A 20,596-nucleotide genomic window follows, 5' to 3' on the forward strand; every position below is an offset into this window, starting at 1 on the left:
AGTGCCTGCAGGAGTACAACTAGTCTCTGATCTGTGCATGACGCTGTGTTTGGGGCTGACGAATCGCATCAAACGATCGTGTCTGTGGATATACGTTTGTCCCCCTCAAGAGGTGACCATGGGAGACTTTACCGTCTTGGCTCTCCCATAGGTTAAATTATGACAATGCGAATTTCGGTATGGGTGGAGGAGGGGTGGACAACACCATGATGAGTTTATAATTGTTTTTGATGGTATTAACCAAGAATGGAGTTAGTCTCCGAAAAAGCGCAGAAGGCAAGAGATTCAAGCTGGCTCTACAGCTATCAGTATTATCCACTCGACTCTTGGCATGATGTTTGTTTTAATGTAGAAAAGAACTATATATAAGTCCTGCTTTGACGCCGGTTGATGAAGAATTTCTCACCAGGTCAGCCCTCTCTGAACAGTCAACCACTCTGAACACTTCTTTTGAGAATCATCATCTCATCATCTAGTACCATCATGGTCTCGTTCAAGTCACTTCTCGTCGCCGTCTCGGCACTAACTGGGGCCCTTGCTCGCCCCTTTGACTTCCTTGACGAGCGTGACGATGGTAACGCCACCTCTGTCCTCGAGGCTCGCCAAGTCACTGGCAACAGTGAAGGTTACCACAACGGCTACTTCTACTCTTGGTGGTCTGATGGTGGTGGTTATGCTCAGTACCGTATGGGCGAGGGCAGCCACTACCAAGTTGATTGGCGTAACACTGGCAACTTTGTCGGTGGAAAGGGATGGAACCCTGGTACTGGCCGGTAAGTCTTTAATATTTGGGCTGAAATAGATTGTCCTACTAAAAATGTACGCAGAACCATTAACTACGGAGGTTCTTTCAGCCCTCAGGGTAACGGATACCTTTGCGTTTACGGCTGGACTCGTGGACCTCTCGTAGAGTACTACGTAAGTGATCCTTTGACCTCAATTGTTCATATCTAGGTACTGACGATCGTTTCAGGTCATTGAGAGTTACGGCTCTTACAACCCCGGTAGCCAGGCTCAGCATCGAGGTACTGTCTACACTGACGGCGACACCTACGATCTCTACATGTCTACCCGCGTGCAGCAGCCTTCCATCGACGGCGTTCAGACTTTCAACCAATACTGGTCCATCCGTCGCAACAAGCGCACCAGCGGCTCCGTCAACATGCAGAACCACTTCAATGCTTGGAGATCTGCTGGCATGAACCTTGGAAACCACTACTACCAGATCTTGGCTACTGAGGGTTACCAGAGTAGTGGTTCATCTTCCATCTATGTCCAGACTAGTTAAATGATGTTGATTTGAGCCGGACCTGAGATATTCTTCAGATCGTATTTGGAGGATGGAAAGGGAGATTGGTTGAACTGTTTACTGTTACTGGCCGATGCATTCTTTTGCGACGTTGTTAAATCTTTGGCGCGAAAAATTGGCATTGCAGTATAGGCCTCCAATAAAATCAGCATTTTGGGCAAAAGTTTTGTGTTGTCATGAAACCCGCTCCTAGGATTCAAACATGTATTGAAAAGAAACATCAAAGGCCACCAGTGCTGTGAACCAGAGAGACTCCCTATATATAAGAGTCGCATAGTAGCGGCCTTACAGTGGGCTATATGCCCGCATTAAGAATTACAATACGCTTTTTTACACTTCTCACCAGATAAATTGAGGCTATGTAAGCAAAAATCTCGGCCATTACCTCTTCCAGATTGGTATTTTATGGATCAGGGAATATGGCTAAGCTATACAACGCATCACCAAGGACGGCGCCTTACCCAATTCACAGCCAAGCTGACTGCAATTTCCAATAACAACAAAACCTGAGGCCTCTCCTCATTCTTAACCTTTTATATAAATTAGCGGTTTTCTGTTCATCTACGACTGATTCTTGCCCAAAACACCAAATACGATACTGACAGCTGCGAACAACCAAAATGTCCTTCTCCAAAGCTATCGCCATTATGGCCCTCGGTGCTGTACAGGCAGCGGCCCAAACCCCGACCGAAACCGAATTCCAAACCCCGGCCACGCTTTCTGTGCATCCCACCTTGTCAATGCCACCATGCTGGGAGTTTAAAAACTCCCTTCCTATAACAGGTGCACCACCACCACCAATGGACATGTCTGAACTCGGCGTGTCGTTTGCTCTCGGAAGTCTCTACAATACAGCAGACCCGTGTAAGCTGCCCGCCATCACAGGGTCATCCGCCGAGGAATTCTCTGAATGGGCTTCAGAATGGACAAGTTGGCAGGCTCAGCACATCTCTGAGTTTCGAGTCCTTTGGGAGAAATGTAGCGATGAGCCTTATATCACGGACCTTGTACCTGTTGGACCTGATGCGTGCGGTACTCTTAAGGCTAAGATTACGGGAGCTTGGACTACTGACGACAATGATGAGTTGGTGTCAAAGACGGTTGAGATCCAGCCTGAAATGACAGAAGATGGCAAGCCCGAGGATGTCCAGGCTTCTTCAGCATCGCGTGTAGAGGGTTCCCTTCTTGCATTTCTTCTTGCCGTGTATGTATTCGGCGTCGGGGCATGATGGACTTTCATTGGTTCTAACTGTGGTTGCTTGATTCCCGCAGTTCGAGTCAACCTTGACTAAATAATGCCATGCATATTTCGTCTTTTGCGATTATACCCAGGCTCCTATTGGGATTCACATTTTGTATTCAGAGACAGCAGCTACATTTCTTCAGGAAAGATTATAGATTCTTCTTGACAAGATGAGCAAACCTGGTAGACGGTTGTGACAACAACTGTTTATAGTGCTACAATAAATGGCGAGATTATGATACCCGGGTAATAAGAGATTGTATTTATACTTGAAGAAGATATGTTGACAGAAATGACTGTTGTTGACAAATATGCCTAGCGCATGATTCATCCGATGGTACTCTATAAAATACTATCACAGCGGCATGGCTATCTCTGAAGGTCTTGGCATGAGAGCATTTCCAGGCTCAGAAGGCTTGACGTCTTGGAATCGACCACCTAAACAGTGAAGACAGCGTAGAGTCCACTGGTCGTACCAATGCACTGACCATCACGGAGGTTGCCAGTGAAGGGTTGGCTACCATCAGCGTGGTTGCTGAAGCCGCGGTCTGTTTCGCGTTTAGTACATTTTCTATCAAGAGTACAAGTTTGTGAACTTACAGGACAGACCAGATCCGTTGGAGTCAACGTAGAGTCCACCACGAGAACCGGCGGGACCACCGCTGTGGTAAGTGCCACCCTGGTTGGGGTTGTAGTCGATGAATTGAGATCCGATGTAGTTACGGCAGCCAGTATCGGAGTAGCTATACGTTGGTTAGTTGATTAAAATGGCGTGGGAGAAGGGAATGACATACAAGTTGACCTTGATGGAGGCGGCCGATGCCATAGTGGCCAAGGCGGCGAGAGAAAGGAGACCAGTGAACTGCATTTTGTAGTGTGTTGGGAATTTTGGGTTTGGAGGGTCTTGTTGTTTCTGAGTGTGAGTCTGAAGCTTGATGGTTAAGACAAGACTGGATGAGTCGAAGCTATTTATACTTGTCATGTCACTCCAAAGCCGATGGAGTATATTAAGCTCCTTCCTTGATCTTCTTAGTCTATATCCACAAGATATCTTTTAGAATTGTTACAAAGATACTAGGGAATATCTTTGTAAGCTGTGATCATGAAGATCGAAGCTTTATTCGAATGGATGACATGCCACGAGCCAATACGGAGCCCTGATTGACAGAGCGGCCGACTGCTCGGAGGAAGCTTCAGGTACACCCATGGCAAATCTAATGCCGCGTAGATGACGGCTAAGCCCGCTTACAATCCCGCTTACAATCCCGCTTACGACGCAGATCTTGTATGTATCTATCAATCGAAATAGTAGCTGACGTGTCATACGTAAAGCGAAACTAAATATGTCAATGTCGGTAGAGAAGACAGTACCAGAGCACCAGCCAATCCATAATATAGTGTGAAACAAACGGTATTACTTTCAATACTTCTATAGAATATAGTCTAGTTTGTTTCGTCAGTACTAAATAACTAGTGTATCGAACATATTAACACACTACGGTGTCAATGTTCATCCTCCTTACGAGTGACAGGTCAGTAGTTTGCCACTTATTGGTCTGTCAATTGGAGGGACGGGATTTGTGTTAATACGTATAAACAAGCCTTTTAAAAAGGACAAAAGCTCCGAAATTGTGTTTGCGATTGGCTAATATTCTGCGGTAATGAGCGGGTAGAAAGCTTGAGTGGTCTCTCGTAAGCAAAGTATAAGCATAAAGCATAGCTGCATAATTGAGATGCTTAAGCGAGGGCTCTTTTGAGATGGACAGTATCGTATCTGATCCACCATAAACCGTTTTGGGCTATGTTTGTAATCTGTGTTGCTATTCTCGCGAAATAGGAAAGTGATAGATAGTTCACTACACTTGACTAATCCCTAGAAAATACAATCCTGAACCAGCAAACGCCTGTCCACTATCAATTCAAAGCGATCAAAGTGGACTTTGTCTGGAGATACTCTTTGATACCTTCATATCCAGACTCTGAGCCCGTTCCGCTTTGCTTGAATCCACCTACAGACATGAAAGGAATAACGCCCAGTGAACCTCCGTTGATACCTACAACACCAGCTTCAAGCTGATCCGACATTCTCAAGCCTCTCAACAAAGATTCGGTCCAGGCATAAGCTTTAGTGACAAGTTAGCATTTATCTACTTAGTACTTTACTCTGGGACAATTACTTACCAGCGAGTCCGTACTCCGTGTCATTGGCTAGTTCGACAGCCTCTTCTTCAGTATCAAAAGTGACAACCGTCAAGACTGGGCCGAAGATTTCTTCGTTCAAAATTTTAGCGTTGGGCTTGGGGTTGATGAAGATAGTCGGGGCGACAAAGTATCCCTTCTCGCCTACGCGATGCCCACCAACCGCAAGCTCAGCTTCCTTGCTACCAGAGTCGATGAAGCTCATTACACGCTCGAATTGGATACTGTCAGCAAGTGGGCCCATAAAGGTCGAAGACTTCCTGGGGTCGGCTCCCACACCAGAAGTAACTTCTGAGTATCGTGCCTTGAGGCCCTCAATGAATGATGCCGCAACGTCTCGCTGGACATAGACTCGGCTTGGAGCCGCGCACACTTGGCCGGAGTTCAAGAGGAACATTGTGGTGCAGCTACATTCATTAGTGAAAGTCATGGATAGTAGATTTGTTGAAGGATACGCACAACTCAATTGCTTTTTCCGTGTTTGCATCGTTGAACACAAGAACAGGTGACTTTCCGCCGAGTTCCAGTGCCACCTTTTTCAGGTTGGACTTCGCTGCCGCCTCAGAGATCTTTCTTCCCGTGAAGCCAGATCCAGTGAAGGAAATCATGCGAATCTTCATGTGCGATGCCAAAAGAGAACCAGTTTCTCCTGCGCCGTTGAGAATGTTGATAACACCGGGTGGGAATCCAGCTTCCTTGATCATATGTCCAAGCTGGAGCATACCCAAGGGAGACTTTTCCGACATCTTGTAAACAATCTGGATCTTGTTAGGCTGATGATGGGTATGGTTTTGGGTTGGTCCGTACCGTGTTCCCTGCAGCTACTGCGGGAGCTATCTTCAGACCGAGTTGTCTGAGCAGAGATTAGCATCGAAAGCGAAACAACTCAAGGAAACTCACACCGAAGAACCATTCCAGGCACTGATACCAGCGACAACACTAAACGGGTGGTGGCTCATGATCTTGTAGATGCCTCCCTCAGGGGGTAATTGCTCGCCGCGAATCTTGTCAGTCCATCCGGCATAGTCTAGAGTCATTGCGTCAATTATAATAACGAGTATAAAAGTGAAAAGTAATTCTTACACCGGAAGAGCCCGCTCATCATATTAGTGATAGTGATAGCAATGCTGGTGGGTTGGCCCATGGCGATTGTTTCGAGCACAGCTAAATCCTTTGCCTTGGCTTCAATGAGGTCGGAAAGCTTGAGCATGCATTCCGCACGCTGAGCAGCTGTGAAGGTCTTCCAGGACCCATTGTAAGCTGCCTGGGCTGCATCCACAGCGTCGTCGACATCTTGTGGGCCAGCGACATGGACGTCACTTGAAACCAATGAGCCATCGATGGGGTTATGGACGCTGATTCTCTTGTCAGACTTGGCGTCGACGTACTAGAGATAGGTCAGTCTAGATCGAGAGGCTGTAGGATACCACAACCCACCTCGTTGTTGATGAAGAGTCGAGTCTCAAAGTTAGTCATTGTGGAAATGTTAAAAATTGAAGTAGTCAGTAATTAATAGTAGGATGGTCTTGTCATGTGCTAGCATGTGGTAAGGTTGGTGTATTTATCATTGATCAACTCCGCTGTTCTGTGGTGATCCGGCGTTAGCCAACTTTATCTCCTGCACCATCACTTGGTCATACATCGGACCTTGGCGGATTTAATTCTGACTTGCATTATGACCCCACTATCTCCGTATTGCTAGGTATAGTTAAACATGAAATAGGGGAGACAACTACGTAATTGGAGTGTGCAAGCTGCGATTGACCATATCAAGGAATGCAGTATGAGGAGATAGGAACAATGTTGAATAGAAACAGTAGAATCGGACATTCCGCCCCATAACCTTGCCTCCAAGGCAGTCTGACACGCTTCCGCTAGGTCTTACTATCCCTTGGGGGCCAGGCTAATGATTGGTCAAAGGCACTTAAACCATATCTCATTGCTTCAATTACGGTTATTTGCATTGAACCTCTACGCCACTTTTACTTCAATTTGCCTCTACGAACAAACTCCGCAATTGATCATGTTCCGCGTAACAGTCTCATGCTGATGGTCTTGGTGGGTAGCATTTTGATACGATAATTGAAGGACAAGTTACTGATATCACATCAACTACTCAGAATCTTGGCAAATTCAATCTTGATTATCGACTATGACTAGGATCTCTCCGAAATAAGGAAAACTACAAATGAAATATCTTAAAGATCGACGCTGAACAATGATCCATCACTGTTTCCACTGTATGTAAACCCGCATACACCGTTGCCCGCGACGAAACCAGCTCCTGTATCGTCGCCCTTCTTCGACATAAAAAAGTTGGGGTGGTTTTTCTGTGATGCGCATTTTTCACCGGCTTTCAAGGTGTGGTAAAGGAGGAAGCAGTTGCGGTTCCTCTCGCGGAAAAGCCAAGTCTCGCAGCCGTTGAATTGCATGCAAGAAGTACAGCACTCTGCTGCAGAGTCGGCACCATTTGACACAATGTTGTAGTCAGATGGGATACCAGGACCGTTGTTAAGTACGTTGGTGACGTAGTATCCAGTACCTCCGCTCTTGAAGTTGGGGCCAAACATGTTTCCCTCTGCACAAGCGGCGTACTCGGTTGGGCCATTGATAATGTTTGTCTTGGTAGCGGTGGCAGACTTGGTGGATGTTTTCCAAATGGTAGAGTAGGTAGTGAGGCTCATAGTGCTAGTGAAAGTCTTTGTGACAGAAGCGTCATCAGGAATGAGAGTGGTGGTAGTCTTGATAGTTGCGGTCTTGGTAGTTGTCCGCATAGTAGAGACAGTTTTGGTTGTGGGACTGCCTGACTTTTTGACAGTTCTAGTGTCCGTGTTGGGAAGCAACTTGGTACCTGTTTTGGAGGTTAATATCTATATCATCTGTGGCTCATATGTATTGAGAACTTACAGTGCACTTCGTTTGGGAAAGAGAAGGCTTTGAGGCCAGGCTTGATCAAAGGAGGGGCGTGGGGATTCCTGGCAAACTTTCGGGGGCCAGCGACAGGTGCGAAAGATTCCTTGTTGACAGTGTCTGAGATGAACCTGAAGCCTGCAGTGGTAGGCACTGCAGTAGTGCGGGTGGACTTGACTGTGCCAGTCTTTGTCGAAGTTTCAGTCATTGTGGCAGTGACCTTGACAGTAGCGATCTTGAACAAGGTACTTGTTGTGCTAACAGTATCTGTGTCACCTTTGCCAGTGACTGTAAATGTCTTTGTGGAGAATTTGGTAACAGTTGACCAGCGACCAACCTCCTTAGTCTCAGTAGGGATCACTGTCACTGTCGTGGTTGGCTTGATGGGATCGGTCTGGGTGACAGTGTCAGTCATGACTTTGGCGACTGACGTCTTTCCAAGATCTGTGCGACATGTAATATCATCGTCGCCAGCTGCCAGACTTAAGATTGCTAGTAAGGGGACGAGGGCTGCGGAAAATAGAATTGTCTTCATGGTGAAGATGTAAGTGCCTGTGTTAGTGTGGGGAAGGATGTAAGTGCGTGATTGTGGTATTGATGAGTCTAGGATTGTAGTTCGACAATGAGAGATTTATACAACTTATGTCCTAGTTCTTTTGATTGAGCATGGACGACTTCTATTCCCCATAGTCCATATCCGGACTATTGCGACCCGGCTTTGATAGTTTGAACAACAGAGGATTCTGTCATTGTTGCAAGTTTGAATTGCAAACATCCATAACTGTAAGCCGCTAATTATTTACCAATGGAAAAGTACAACTGCATCAAGCTACAAGGAACAAATGTTAAGAAACTAATGCTTCCACAAAAGAGGCGTTGTCCAGGCCTTGGATCTAGGAATGGTGGACACGGGGAAGTTGCATTCTCCATCTTCAGCCAGCCACAATTTGCTTTCGCATCTCGAAAGTCGAAAGTGACTAGACTCGGTTAAGCTTTGAAGGATTAGGCGAATGGACTAGATCCCGCATCTCTGTAGCTTAATGTAAACATCTCATATCAGATACTTACCCTATAAGTTTGTCATTGGGGAATTGTCTATTTTCACACTCTTGACACTTGGCTACTGAGAGATGAATTATGTGGTCGTAGTGTTCTTGTTTTAGTATGTTTTCCTATGTAATTGCTATACACATCCATATTGTGAAGAAATAAGCATCAACCGATAACTCTTTGATAAGCTCTCAAGAAAATAAAACAAGCTTCTTTTCTTCACGTGGCTACAAAGCTTGTCCCGCTTATCATTACGCTACCTCCAAATGGGAAATCCGAAATGTTGAACGCGACTTTAGCATCAAGACAAGCTTCTTGTAGTCGCTTCTACTATTGGCTCAGCTTATCTGCAGCTAAGGGGGATGGTATGCTTAAATTCCAGCGCCATGGACCGTCTCCCGCACGTGGCGTTCAGGATAGATGTCAGTGATGAGACACAAACTTCAACAGCCACTAGAATCGCGTACATCTTTACTTCAATGAGTTCAGATCGGCCGCCCATACCAGTCAGCCGTTAACCGAGCTGCACTCAGGAAACCGCATGGAATCTGAGAAATCTTATTATCGATATTGATACAGTTATCCATCAATGCGGCACATAGTCCAGATGCGAAAGGTAAAATGGTCTGACGAGGTAATCCCTAATCTGTGCAAGTTACTCCTGGTTGAACGGAATTAAGCAGCGGAGTAACACTTCCGACTCCGACTCTAGACTCTGTTCGATGCTACAATCAAAAGTCTACTGTCAAGTACCGGGCCAAAGGGCAACTAGAATCGTAAGATGGATCGCTAAACAGTTCCGATTGCAGCAGGTCTTGGGGGCTTCAGGTATAGTCTTACACTCGACTCTATCTCCAGAAATGAGGCGTCTCCAGATGATGGATGCTCTAGTATCGAGCTTGTACTGAACACCAAATTGGTAGACGAAGAAATGCGATACAATTGCATAGAGGTTCCCATGTTTTCCCATATCGTGGATTCCATGCCCGTCCTTTGTTACTCATAGCACTATCTAACACATATACCACATTTCTCTTTTGTCTTTATTTCTCTCCACCACATTGACTTCGATTTTGAAGTCAAATTCAGTCATGGCTCTTCTTCAGAGCATCAAACCTTTCCTTCTCATTTTTCTTTTTGTTCTCAATACATATGCTGCCCCAGGGGCCGACATACCTCGCCTCGACCGTCGCGATGACGCCAATGCTACGGCGTCTAGCGACAACACTACAGCCCTTGAGCCAGTAGTACCCCCTGAGGTCGACCCCAAAGACTTTTCCATCTTTGAACTCGACACTAATGTTACGCTAGCGTGGGCTGGTTCACCTGACTCAGAGCCAGGTACCAAGCGGATGCGAAAGCGTGACGATGGAATCTTTTCACAGGCCAACTTCACTTTCAAATACCCTGTTGTCCCCCTTGATCATTCTAAATTTGTCTCGACCGTCACTTGCACAAAGGGCGCACTGACTGGTGTTATCTCCAACGCTGCTGCTTACAATTATGCCAAGAGCCAGTGGAAGGGCAACAAAAAGATCATCTTCATCACATCAACTGACGGCTGTGGCGAGGATCATGCTAACGATTTGTTCCTCTCTCGGTCCATCACATTCTCTGATGATACCAAGACCTTCACAGCCAAAGGAGATTCTACTGAATACCAAGATGTCTACGAACACTTCAATCTCAAATGGGGTCCGCTTGGGACACTCAATGTCAGACGTGCCCTCGACAAAAGAGCTGTAAGTCTAAACTGTTTACTGGTACTTCTAACATACTAACCTGTCTGTCTTCTAGATGTTTGAGCCACATGCTCTCGACAAGCGCATATCTGGCTCTGGTACCTGGTCCATTTCATGGGATCGATACCTACATGATCCAGATCCTGCATCTGGTATGCCTGGCCCAGACCCTGATGCTCCATGGGAAAACGCTGCAAAGCTTATAGAGTGGGCGAAGAACGATGGTGGTGAAGAGGATGACTCTTACTCAAAAGGCGAGGTTGCAGACCCGAACGGCCATCACAAGCGCGAAGCCAACTCTTCTCTTGTCGAACGGGAACTGAGTTATGGTCTCGCTCTATATTGCGTGGAATGTGGGTTTTCTGGTTCGACATCCATCACGGGCATGATCGACGTTGGTCTTGGTCTCAATGCCGCTCAAGTACAGTTCAATGCCAATTTCAAGGCCGGTTTGAATTTGGGCCTTCAGGCTTACCTCAAATATGAGAAGGAGTGGTCACACGACTTTATCGACATCAGCCTGTGGAGTTTTGGTATCGCAGGAATTGCCAGCGTCGATCCCTATATCGGCGTAGGTGTTTCGGCCGGACTCGAAATTTCGGCAACTGGTACATTACTCGTCGGAGCTTCAGTTGAGTGGGAGAATATCGATGTGCTGGTAGACCTGGTTGATACTTCAAAGAGCCACTCCAATGGCCTCACTCCTGTCTTCAAGCCAAGGTCCGAAGCCACTGGTGAGCTGAAGCTAGAAGCTAGTCTTGGTTTGCCGGTCAGTGTCGGGGTTAAGCTTAGCATTTTATTCGGCATCGGAAAATTGAGTGGAGGTATAATTGACACCCCTTCAGTTGTGCTCGAAGGCAGTTTCGAAGCAAGTGCTGAGCTTGATGATGACGGAGATATTAGCGGTGGTATTGAGGGCGACTGTTATGGAATCGCCTGGAACATCCACTTCGAAAATGAGCTTGACGCATTTTATAAATGGGGTAATGACGAGCCAACCAAGTACCCTTTGATTGAGCCCTTGGAGTCTGATCCTATTGCGGAAGGCTGTATAGGCTATGTCAATGATGGAACTGGAGGAGGAGACTTTGGCAGCGACGACGTTGGCATGACTGGCAATGGCATCGGAGGCGGTGGTAGCGGAATGTTTGGCAGTCGCCCAGGATCAAAGCCACTGCCTGCGATTGACCCATTATCCGCCAAAAAGACCAAGCCAAAGGGCAGCACCAAGTCTACCAAGCAGAAGGCTACGACTCAAAGCAACAACTCCAAGAGCAGTGGAAAGAAGACCAGCAGTTCGAAAAACACCGGCAAGACAAACAGTAAGCCGGCCACAAACAAGAAACCACAAGCGTCAAAGAACAAGCAGGTCAAGACAACCGCCACCACAAAACCCAAAACGACAGCTGCTGCGAAGAAAGTATCACCTGCTTGTACGCCTTATGCCATCACCAACTCTAAGCCCCCTTCACAAACTGCCTGCAACAGGAGTGTGACGCGTGCGAGAGCCCCAACCAAGTCTATAATTAGCACAACGGCATCGGTCAAGAGTGTAAGTGCATGTGCGGAAACTTGTCTGAAGAACAAGCAATGCATGAGTTTCGGTTACAACACGGACAAGTCATGTCAACTTTACAGCAAAGTGTTGAAGAGTCTTGGAGTTGCGTCTGGAAAAGGAAAGACAACATCGTCATTTAATGACAGGGACTGCTATACCTATAGTAAATGTTCCAAGTAACAAAGAAAGGTTGAGTGCAACGCCATTGGGAGACATTTGAGCTTGCAAAATGTATGGACATCACTAGTTAGATCTTAACTACATTTCACTTTGTTAAGCTTATGGTTGTATGTACTACGATGCACTGTTATCAGTGTCTGATAGACTATCAGGCTAAGAAGTATTGACAAGATTCGAGACTGGTTTTATATAACATAACCCGTAGGTTCTGGGTCACTATGTACAAGAATAAAGATTTCCTCCACAATCCCTCAAACTAGTACGGCCTCTCGGGTACTTTGACTCAGAAAGAAGCACACACTATCTTAAGAAATACATCTAGCAGCGACTTCCAGCAGTGCTGCGGCTACCACCAACGGCAGCGTTGAAGAACTGCCAGGTCTCACCGGGAGCGAACTTGGCGCCGTTGGTGCCAGTAGGGTCGGGAACGTGGCCACCGCCGTGGGCGATCCAGGTAACGGGCTTGCGGCTGCACTGGTAGGTAGTCTTGACGTGGTTCTGAGCACCGGCACCGGGGTCGTTGACGTTCTTCTGCTGGCATCCGTTGGTTCCAATCCACTTGTCGCGGAGCTGGCGGCCGAGGTTGATTCCGAGAACGTTGTCAGCAGCACCGTGGATTCCGAGGTAGGCGACGGGGGAGTTTCCACCGTTGCAGCCAGAGAGCTGAGCACCGGAAATGACCGCGACAGCAGCGAAGTCGTCTGTGGTATGAGTGTTAGCATATATGCGGTCGACTGAGTTGATGAGTTATAACATACTGGGTCGGGAGCAAGCGACGCTGTGGCTCATGGATCCACCGTAACTCCAGCCGGTAGCAAACACTTGCTTCTCGTCAATGCAAAGGTTGTCCTTGACGAACTTGAGCATCTGATCGGTGAAGGTGATGTCCTCACCACCTTGGTTAGCCCAACCAGCGTTGAGGCCGTTGGGGGCAATGAAGATGGTAGAGTCACCAGCAAGACCCTGGAGACCATAGAAACCACCCTGAGCAACGTTGTTCATGTTACCATCACGCCAGTGGTAACCGAAAACAAGTCGGTGAGGCTTGTTGTTCTGATAGTTGTTGGGAATCTGAAGGATGTACTGGCGGTTCTTGCCATTGACCTGCATGGACTTGGTGCCACTGGACTGGGGAGCCTTGCCACAGCCAGCTGAGGCAGCGTCCCCGAGCTGAGCAGCGCCCAGGAGGGCGAGGCAGAAAGCGAGAGGTGAACGCATGTTGCTGGATAAAGTTGAAGCTAACCTTAGTCTTTTTCGTGAGATGGAAGAATGAAGCGAATAGGTTCTGTCTGGCAGTCCCTGTTGAAGAAGAAGTCTTAGAAGATTCCAACAGAGCGAAGTTTTAGTTGTTTATATATCTATCTTGTTTCTATGCCTGCTGTCACTCACGGATCCTGGCGACGGCATATTCAAGACATCCCAGTAACTGATCATACTGGATCCGTCATATTCAGGTCGCTAGATACTCCGAAACAGTCGAAACGGCTGTCAATCGACGGATAAACTTGATAAACCTGGCTGATGTAGGTAGCCTAATTCAACTCGACTGAGATAGGTGGGCCCGTATAGAATCCCTGTATCTCGCCTTGTTACTGAGATGTATCAAAACGATAACAGTTTCATGGAAGGCATTTTAGCTGATCATTCTCTTTTTTAATGAAGTGTTTCGACCATCAATAGTGGCACTTTAATTTCGCATGCATAGCTAAAATAAAGCTTATGCCCGTATTACGAAACATGTTTGAACGGTAATTATCCCTAGATTACAGTATATGAACAAACAAGTTGACAGACGTCATACTGTCCTTCCCGCGGGTAAAGAAGACTACGCAAAAATGAGGAGTATGTTACTTTACATGGACTATTTCGTCCGGATATTCTCAAAAGAGCAGCGACGATCCGAAGGACAAACAAAAGAAGGACAAGACGTGGCAGTCAGCCAGCTGGACGCAACATGCTTTTTAACCGCGGGAACGATGTCACGTAACGACTGGTTGACCGAGGCCCGACAACCGTAGAGTAGCAATAGAAACATCATGACAAATTACCCGGTTGTGGCAATGGGATATCATGATTCTAAGCATACGATGCGCGCCTGTAATATTCTTGCCTTTTCATCGACTGCATCGTGAGGCTGTGAGGTGAGGAGATGGTAATATGAAAGATGAGCATGTTATAACTTTCGGCAAGGGATGTTACCTGACTAAGCCCAATTTGGTAGTAGTTTGCGATCCATGGGAGGACATAAGAAAAGAGGGGCAGTGGGAATAGTGTCTGTATAGGGTAGTGAATTCAAGATGTGATGTGAGGTAGTTGTGTTTTTATATACACAATCTTGAGACAATATTATAAGGAATATTCTGATATGATAACCATTGTCCCCCACGCTAGGTACAAACCAACCAAAGTCTAATGTCTCTTATCAAAGACAACAACTACATTGGCGGTGGCACTTGATGATTAAACTCGATCGATGCCGCACTCATCCGAACAGAAACCACTTACATCTTCCCATTGACCCAATTGAACAATACCAACCCAATGTCCCGGGCCGTTATACCGTCATTTTTATGTACCCCACACTCAAGACTTGTCTTCTTCTAGAACGGAATATGCCCTCCGCCGGTTACAACATGTTTTTGACCCTGAACATTCCAAGGCACTGGATAGAAGCAGTCCCATATTTCAGCTGGGGTACCATCCAAACTGGAATCATTTCTCCCGGGTCAGCTAGTCACAAGCGCATTTCCAAGGTTGCACGATGTCACTTTAATTCATCCCATCCACAGACTGTTACTGGTGCGGAAATAATGTATGAGAAACCGGAGGAACTCCATTGGTGGATGTACGACTGTTTCAGGAACGGTCAAATATTATCTACGGAGAACCCGGGTCATGGCATTTACCAAGAGCCGGCAACTAAACCTAGTCCGTGGGGTATCCCCGTCAGCTTCTACTCAGCAGTTCGCATTACACCTCAAATAATACGTCCTCGCCTATCTAAACGGACCGACTATGGTCTTTGAGGTTTGTTGGAATAACTGCCCATTGCTCTGAACTGACGGGCCGTAGAGCCAGATGAGAGCACCGATGTAGCCACGGAGTGATTTCCGTTGATCAATTAGGCATGAGGCCTCAAGATTTCGTGATCTTGGTAAGTGGGTAGTTTGTAGGTGAGGCAAGTATATAAGTTTTCGAGTGTATGCCAAAGGGAATCTCGGCCAAGACATCACAATCATCTTCCAATCCAACACTAGAACCAACATCACAATGAAGGCCTCTTTCGCATTCCTCGCAGGGCTTCTCGCCCCAGTGACACTGGCTCAGTCTCTCTGCGACCAGTACTCCTACTACGCCAACGGCGGCTACGAGTTCAACAATAACCGTTGGGGACAGGGCTCGGGTTCCGGTTCTCAGTGCACTTACCTCGACTGGACCAACAGCAACGGTGCTGGCTGGCACACCGACTGGACCTGGTCCGGAGGCCAGGACAACGTCAAGTCCTACCCCAACTCTGGTCTTCAGATTGGCAACAAGCGTCTTGTCAGCTCCATCAGCAACATGCAGTCCGCAGCCGCTTGGTCTTACAGCGGAACCAACATTCGCGCCAACGTTGCTTACGATCTTTTCACTGCTTCCGATCCTAACCACGTCACTTACAGCGGTGACTACGAGCTGATGATCTGGTAAAGTTGCCCATATAATTGGATTAGTAAGAAACCTACTAACACCTCTATCTAGGCTCGCAAGATATGGTGGCGTGCAGCCCATTGGTTCCCGAATTGGCACTGCCAACGTCGAGGGCCGCTCCTGGGAGCTCTGGACCGGCATGAACGGTAGCATGCGAGTCTACAGCTTTGTCGCCTCCAACCCGGTTACCAACTTCAACTCTGATGTTAAGCAATTCTGGAACTACCTTGCCAACACCCAGGGATACCCTGCCAACCGACAATACCTCCTTAGTACGTTGAATCGTATTTCATAAGCCAATCACATGCTAACTATCAACAACCTTCCAGTTCGGTACCGAGCCTTTCACCGGAAGCGGTGCTCAGTTCAAGGTTACCAACTTCAACGCCCACATCAACTAAAAGAAGGAAAAGCTGTGATAATTATAAGTCTACAAAAGGTGTTGGGATATGGTGGAAAGATTGTATTTTCTTCTATTATATATATTTTGCACCCATGTATGTAACGCTGACTTGGAGTAAGCGTTTTGTTTAAGCTTCAATTGTTACTCTAACTCCTGTGCTTCCCTTGACTGTCACTGGGATAAACATGTCGTGGTCGTATCGGACATCACGCTCGGATGTGTTGTAAAGAGTCATGTGTGGCATGACCCTCATGACAAGAGCTGTAAGAGAAAGGTACAATTCGCAAAGGGCAAGGCTAGAACAGATTGAGTTAGCAAGAAGTCCACGTATTTCGCATTAAGGGTCTCACTTACTTTTTACCAAGACATCCACGGCTGCCCTTGGAAAATGCAAGCATAGAGCGCTCCAGGTTCTTTTTAATTGTTCCATCATCATCGATCCATCTCTCAGGGGTGAAAGAGTATGAGTCAGGGAAGACGGATTCGTCGTGGTGAGAAATGGCTGCTGACATGCCGATGGCATAACCACGGGGAAGGACGACAGTAGTGTGCTGCTTGTTGAACTCTCCGCGGTAGACAAGATCTTCTGTTGTGGGGACCCGAGCAGAACGACTAGAAACACCGTACGACAGACGCAAGCCTTCGTTGACAACTGATCCAAGATACGGTAGCTTCTCAAGCGTTGTCCAAGAAGGCAAGTGTCGTGGATCGTCAACAACGGTGGACAACTCTGCCCGCAACTTGCTCATAGTTTCAGGCTGCGATAAGAGGAAATATGTAATAACAGCCAAAGCCCAGCTGGTAGTCTCAGTTCCAGCGTTGACGATAGTAACAGCCTCTTGAACGAGACGATCAGTTCCCTTCTCACTCTCGTCAAGCTCGGACTGAAGAAGATCGGCAAAGATAGTTGGTCGTTCGTAGACGATACCAGAGTTGAGATCTGTCTTGGTCTTTGTAACACGAGCAGGAATATCGATTTGTAGAGTTCGAACAAGCATAGCAGCATCCGCAGGCAAGTAGTCAACGAAATGCTTACCATACTTGACGCTGCCAACTAGGAATGGAAAGAATCGAAACCAAAACACAGGCTTGAGAACTGCCAGGGTCGCTTCACGGAAGGTAGGTCGCCAGGTATCGCGCGACAGAAGGCCAAAGGCTTCGCCGAAGCAATACCTAGAGATGGCGTCGGAGGTGAAGCAACTGTATGCGTGCGCGACATCGATAGGTTCGCTCTTTTTTTTACCACTGCTTTCGGCGAGTAGTTTATTGCAGAGAGTCTGGGCAAGTTCATGGACTTCTTCTTCAAGTCGCGCAATCATGGCTCTTGAGAAGAATTTGGCTACAGGAGCACGTCGAGCTCGGTGAACATCGTGATCAGGTGTACCAAAGGCGTTGCCAGTTCCAGCTGCTGAGCCATTGACTTGGTGGAAGGGCTTGTCGCGCTTACGTCCACCAACAGCGTAGATCTCATCGGAAAACGCCATATCCGAACAGTGTGTCTCATTTGGGTTAATGCGAACAATAGGGCCTTTTAATTTTGTTAGCATCGTGGCCACGAGTCATTGAAGGGTTTACCTACCATATTTGTCATGCATCTTTTGGATGGCATGTGTATAGCGACCGACAAGAATTACATCATGGTAAAATTCAGGCAGATAAGTTGCTCCCGCTAGCTTTGGGCCAGGGACCTTGCTTAGCGGGTGAAGTGGTGAGATGTTGTACAAAGCCTCTACGATCTTGTATACAAACCAAGAGACAATAGTAACAACTACCAATTGTTGTATCGTCAGCGACGCCATTGCGCCCTGAATAGTTGAAGAATTGTCATCCATTGTTGCTTAGTTCTTCAAAAAAACAAAACCAATCAGGGAAGAAGAGAACTAAAAGACACGTTCTTATAGGATCCATACTCCGCACGTATCCCTGCATTGAAGGTTTTTCATGTGAAATGCCCCGTTATTCATTTCTTCATTACCCACGATATCTCATTTGATGCTACTCTATGCGTTGTATTAATAGATTATTTTCGGCGGTTTTATACGCATTTGATCGTTATCCGGAGCTGCGTAAGATAGTCCAATCAGAATCAGCTGAATTCACCCCCTAAGACCTCGAAACATGCTAGGGCTGAGTGCCATATCCCTGCTTTATAGTGGGTGCGCCACTGTTACAGCCTCGCTGGTGAGTGATAAAACCCAGACGCCTTCTTCTATCGTTTCTGGGTGAGAATCCTCAGGCGATCTTTATGGCTTCTGCGATGTGGCTGGATCTCATTTTAAACACTCGAGTAAAAGGGAATAATCGTCGTCTGGCGCATCTTTCAGTCTCGATCGAACAACTAAGGCTATTTAGACTTTGAGAACTGCATGCACTAATGCCTGTGGCGTAAAAAGAAATAACAATGGCCGTTGTCTAGTTCATCTCGCATTGTATTGCTTGGCCGCTGAATGGCCAGCTCATCTCGCTGTAACCAGCTCTGTGGTTCCTGGTTCAAGGTCAGGCTGCGATAAGTATATTAGTTAGGTAATTGATCTGCCGGGTGCCCGGGTCGGAGATCTAGTTTCCCCAGGATCGTAATGGAGTGTAGTAGAATATTATTTCCGGCCCTTTGAATGGCTAGATGGCCACCGTAGGCGGCACTAAGAGAGTCATGCCTTAATAGAGTTTACACCATAGACCTCCCCCGACACGCCATGAAACGATAGTTCCTCGATCGAAGATTCCTTGTCGACATGGATTGCTTGCCCTTTAAGTTCTTCTTTGGTATATATCCTTTGAGGCACCTGGAAATGTCTCACTCACCAACAGACTGAATACACCATCCCATTCGATACCAACTGCCAATATGGCAGGTTTTCTCATTCCACCATGGTACAAGAGCGAGAAGCCCGGAGATCTCGAGATCAATATTGTCAGCATCATCTTTGGCTGTAGCTTGGGAGCAACCCTGTTCACCGCCTCCATGGCTATTCAACAGACTCTTTCGGCCTATAGAAGAGGAAGACTCTTCAGTGCGTATATCATCATGTGTTGGCTTGATTGGATTGGATGTAATGTCATGGGCACTGTCACTTACTGCTGGTTGAGGGGAATTGCTCCGCCGAGGTTCGTATTCTGCTGCTGTTGCTGGAATCATGCTGACTTTGTCGTTGTTGCTCAGCTTCTGGGTCTTTTTCTTTATTAGTGAGTCTCACAAGTGGACAATAAGGTACTGAACAATCGACTGACCGTTTCCTTTCTAGTTGTCGCTTGGAGCATGCAGATCCAGTTCACCCTTCAGATCATCATCAACCGAATATCGCTCCTCCTAGTCAACAAAAGAAACATCAATAGAGTCAAGTGGGGCGTTGCTTTTATTGCATCTCTTATCAATATCAGCGGCTTCTGTATTTGGATCCCCGCCCGATTGCAGATCTCTCCTGTTTACGAGGATATTAATATCGTCTGGGACCGTACCGAAAAAGCCGTCTTCCTCCTTGTCGATCTCGCACTTAATGTATACTTCATTTACCTCGTTCGATCGAGGTTGATCAAGTATGGATTGACCAAGTATAACAAGCTCTTCTACTTCAACGTCGCCATGGAAATTATATCAGTGTCGCTGGACATTGTCTTGATGGGAGCCACGTTCCTCCCCAGCCCTGTCGTGTAAGTATTTCCTGTTAACATTCCTATTACCACTACTGACATCTTTACAGCTATGTCCAGTTTCATCAACTCGTATACCTACTCAAACTATACATTGAGATGAACGTAGCATCACTCCTAGGTCATATTGTCAGGGATTCGCAACAACATACCAACCGACCATCCACGAACAGATTCGGACGAAACGATCTTGAGCATTCATCCGCCGGCAGAATTATAACTTCAATATCATCCAATCAAGTCACACATGTCAGACTCGCTGACCAGTCCGAAGATACAATCTACTTGAGCAAACCACGAGAAGAGGATGGGATTGTGAAAAAAACGGAAACGACCGTAGTTTTCAACCGTATTCGGAGTATGAAGGATGCAGGACAATCTGAATCGACTTATTAGTATATTTATCGTATCGCTTATTAGCTGCTTAATCAATCAATAATCAATTACAAATCTGGGGGCCGGGCTGACCAACATGACGCGCGCAGCGCCACACCCGACACGCGACGTGCCGGTCTCCGAGAATCGTCCGTCTTCCGTCCGGGACGGACAGCGACAAGCCGGGTCGGATTAATCAGACTTACTCATCTGAAACACCATACACATTAGCCATGCCTGTGTAACACGATAGTTATTTGATATATAACCACGGAATTTATATCTTCAA

General features: G+C 46.8%; 10 protein-coding genes across 10 annotated transcripts; 5 read left to right on the plus strand and 5 right to left on the minus strand.

The window, feature by feature from the left end:
- Positions 1 to 483: 483 nt before the first annotated feature.
- FSST1_012382 (glycosyl hydrolases family 11-domain-containing protein) lies at positions 484 to 1,288 on the plus strand (the record flags this gene model as incomplete). The annotated part of the gene is made up of 3 exons (XM_083235602.1): positions 484 to 773; positions 828 to 918; positions 974 to 1,288. The coding sequence occupies 3 exons, from the start codon at positions 484 to 486 to the stop codon at positions 1,286 to 1,288; spliced, it is 696 nt and encodes a 231-aa protein (XP_083082078.1).
- Positions 1,289 to 1,929: 641 nt separating this feature from the next.
- Positions 1,930 to 2,538, plus strand: FSST1_012383 (uncharacterized protein; the record flags this gene model as incomplete). Its single annotated transcript, XM_083235603.1, has 1 exon — positions 1,930 to 2,538. One exon carries the CDS (start codon positions 1,930 to 1,932, stop codon positions 2,536 to 2,538), a length of 609 nt encoding a protein of 202 aa, XP_083082079.1.
- A 452-nt stretch (positions 2,539 to 2,990) lies between these two features.
- Positions 2,991 to 3,420, minus strand: FSST1_012384 (uncharacterized protein; the record flags this gene model as incomplete). The annotated part of the gene is made up of 3 exons (XM_083235604.1): positions 2,991 to 3,100; positions 3,153 to 3,295; positions 3,347 to 3,420. The coding sequence occupies 3 exons, from the start codon at positions 3,418 to 3,420 to the stop codon at positions 2,991 to 2,993; spliced, it is 327 nt and encodes a 108-aa protein (XP_083082080.1).
- A 1,046-nt stretch (positions 3,421 to 4,466) lies between these two features.
- Positions 4,467 to 6,227, minus strand: FSST1_012385 (Aldehyde/histidinol dehydrogenase; the record flags this gene model as incomplete). The annotated part of the gene is made up of 7 exons (XM_083235605.1): positions 4,467 to 4,675; positions 4,734 to 5,158; positions 5,211 to 5,509; positions 5,559 to 5,604; positions 5,652 to 5,778; positions 5,835 to 6,138; positions 6,189 to 6,227. 7 exons carry the CDS (start codon positions 6,225 to 6,227, stop codon positions 4,467 to 4,469), a joined length of 1,449 nt encoding a protein of 482 aa, XP_083082081.1.
- Positions 6,228 to 6,949: 722 nt separating this feature from the next.
- FSST1_012386 (uncharacterized protein) lies at positions 6,950 to 8,196 on the minus strand (the record flags this gene model as incomplete). The annotated part of the gene is made up of 2 exons (XM_083235606.1): positions 6,950 to 7,602; positions 7,659 to 8,196. 2 exons carry the CDS (start codon positions 8,194 to 8,196, stop codon positions 6,950 to 6,952), a joined length of 1,191 nt encoding a protein of 396 aa, XP_083082082.1.
- A 1,606-nt stretch (positions 8,197 to 9,802) lies between these two features.
- Positions 9,803 to 12,191, plus strand: FSST1_012387 (PAN domain-containing protein; the record flags this gene model as incomplete). Its single annotated transcript, XM_083235607.1, has 2 exons — positions 9,803 to 10,453; positions 10,509 to 12,191. 2 exons carry the CDS (start codon positions 9,803 to 9,805, stop codon positions 12,189 to 12,191), a joined length of 2,334 nt encoding a protein of 777 aa, XP_083082083.1.
- Positions 12,192 to 12,509: 318 nt separating this feature from the next.
- FSST1_012388 (Alpha/Beta hydrolase protein) lies at positions 12,510 to 13,409 on the minus strand (the record flags this gene model as incomplete). The annotated part of the gene is made up of 2 exons (XM_083235609.1): positions 12,510 to 12,892; positions 12,950 to 13,409. 2 exons carry the CDS (start codon positions 13,407 to 13,409, stop codon positions 12,510 to 12,512), a joined length of 843 nt encoding a protein of 280 aa, XP_083082084.1.
- Positions 13,410 to 15,461: 2,052 nt separating this feature from the next.
- On the plus strand, positions 15,462 to 16,282 carry FSST1_012389 (concanavalin A-like lectin/glucanase domain-containing protein; the record flags this gene model as incomplete). The annotated part of the gene is made up of 3 exons (XM_083235610.1): positions 15,462 to 15,877; positions 15,933 to 16,157; positions 16,237 to 16,282. The coding sequence occupies 3 exons, from the start codon at positions 15,462 to 15,464 to the stop codon at positions 16,280 to 16,282; spliced, it is 687 nt and encodes a 228-aa protein (XP_083082085.1).
- A 129-nt stretch (positions 16,283 to 16,411) lies between these two features.
- FSST1_012390 (cytochrome P450) lies at positions 16,412 to 18,116 on the minus strand (the record flags this gene model as incomplete). Its single annotated transcript, XM_083235611.1, has 3 exons — positions 16,412 to 16,580; positions 16,639 to 17,812; positions 17,864 to 18,116. 3 exons carry the CDS (start codon positions 18,114 to 18,116, stop codon positions 16,412 to 16,414), a joined length of 1,596 nt encoding a protein of 531 aa, XP_083082086.1.
- A 1,013-nt stretch (positions 18,117 to 19,129) lies between these two features.
- Positions 19,130 to 20,328, plus strand: FSST1_012391 (uncharacterized protein; the record flags this gene model as incomplete). Its single annotated transcript, XM_083235612.1, has 4 exons — positions 19,130 to 19,389; positions 19,445 to 19,467; positions 19,527 to 19,932; positions 19,983 to 20,328. The coding sequence occupies 4 exons, from the start codon at positions 19,130 to 19,132 to the stop codon at positions 20,326 to 20,328; spliced, it is 1,035 nt and encodes a 344-aa protein (XP_083082087.1).
- Positions 20,329 to 20,596: the final 268 nt, after the last annotated feature.

Source organism: Fusarium sambucinum, chromosome III (genome assembly GCF_050947815.1).
Source record: "Fusarium sambucinum isolate potato_lamoka chromosome III, whole genome shotgun sequence".
In the NCBI taxonomy this organism is placed as follows: domain Eukaryota; kingdom Fungi; phylum Ascomycota; class Sordariomycetes; order Hypocreales; family Nectriaceae; genus Fusarium; species Fusarium sambucinum.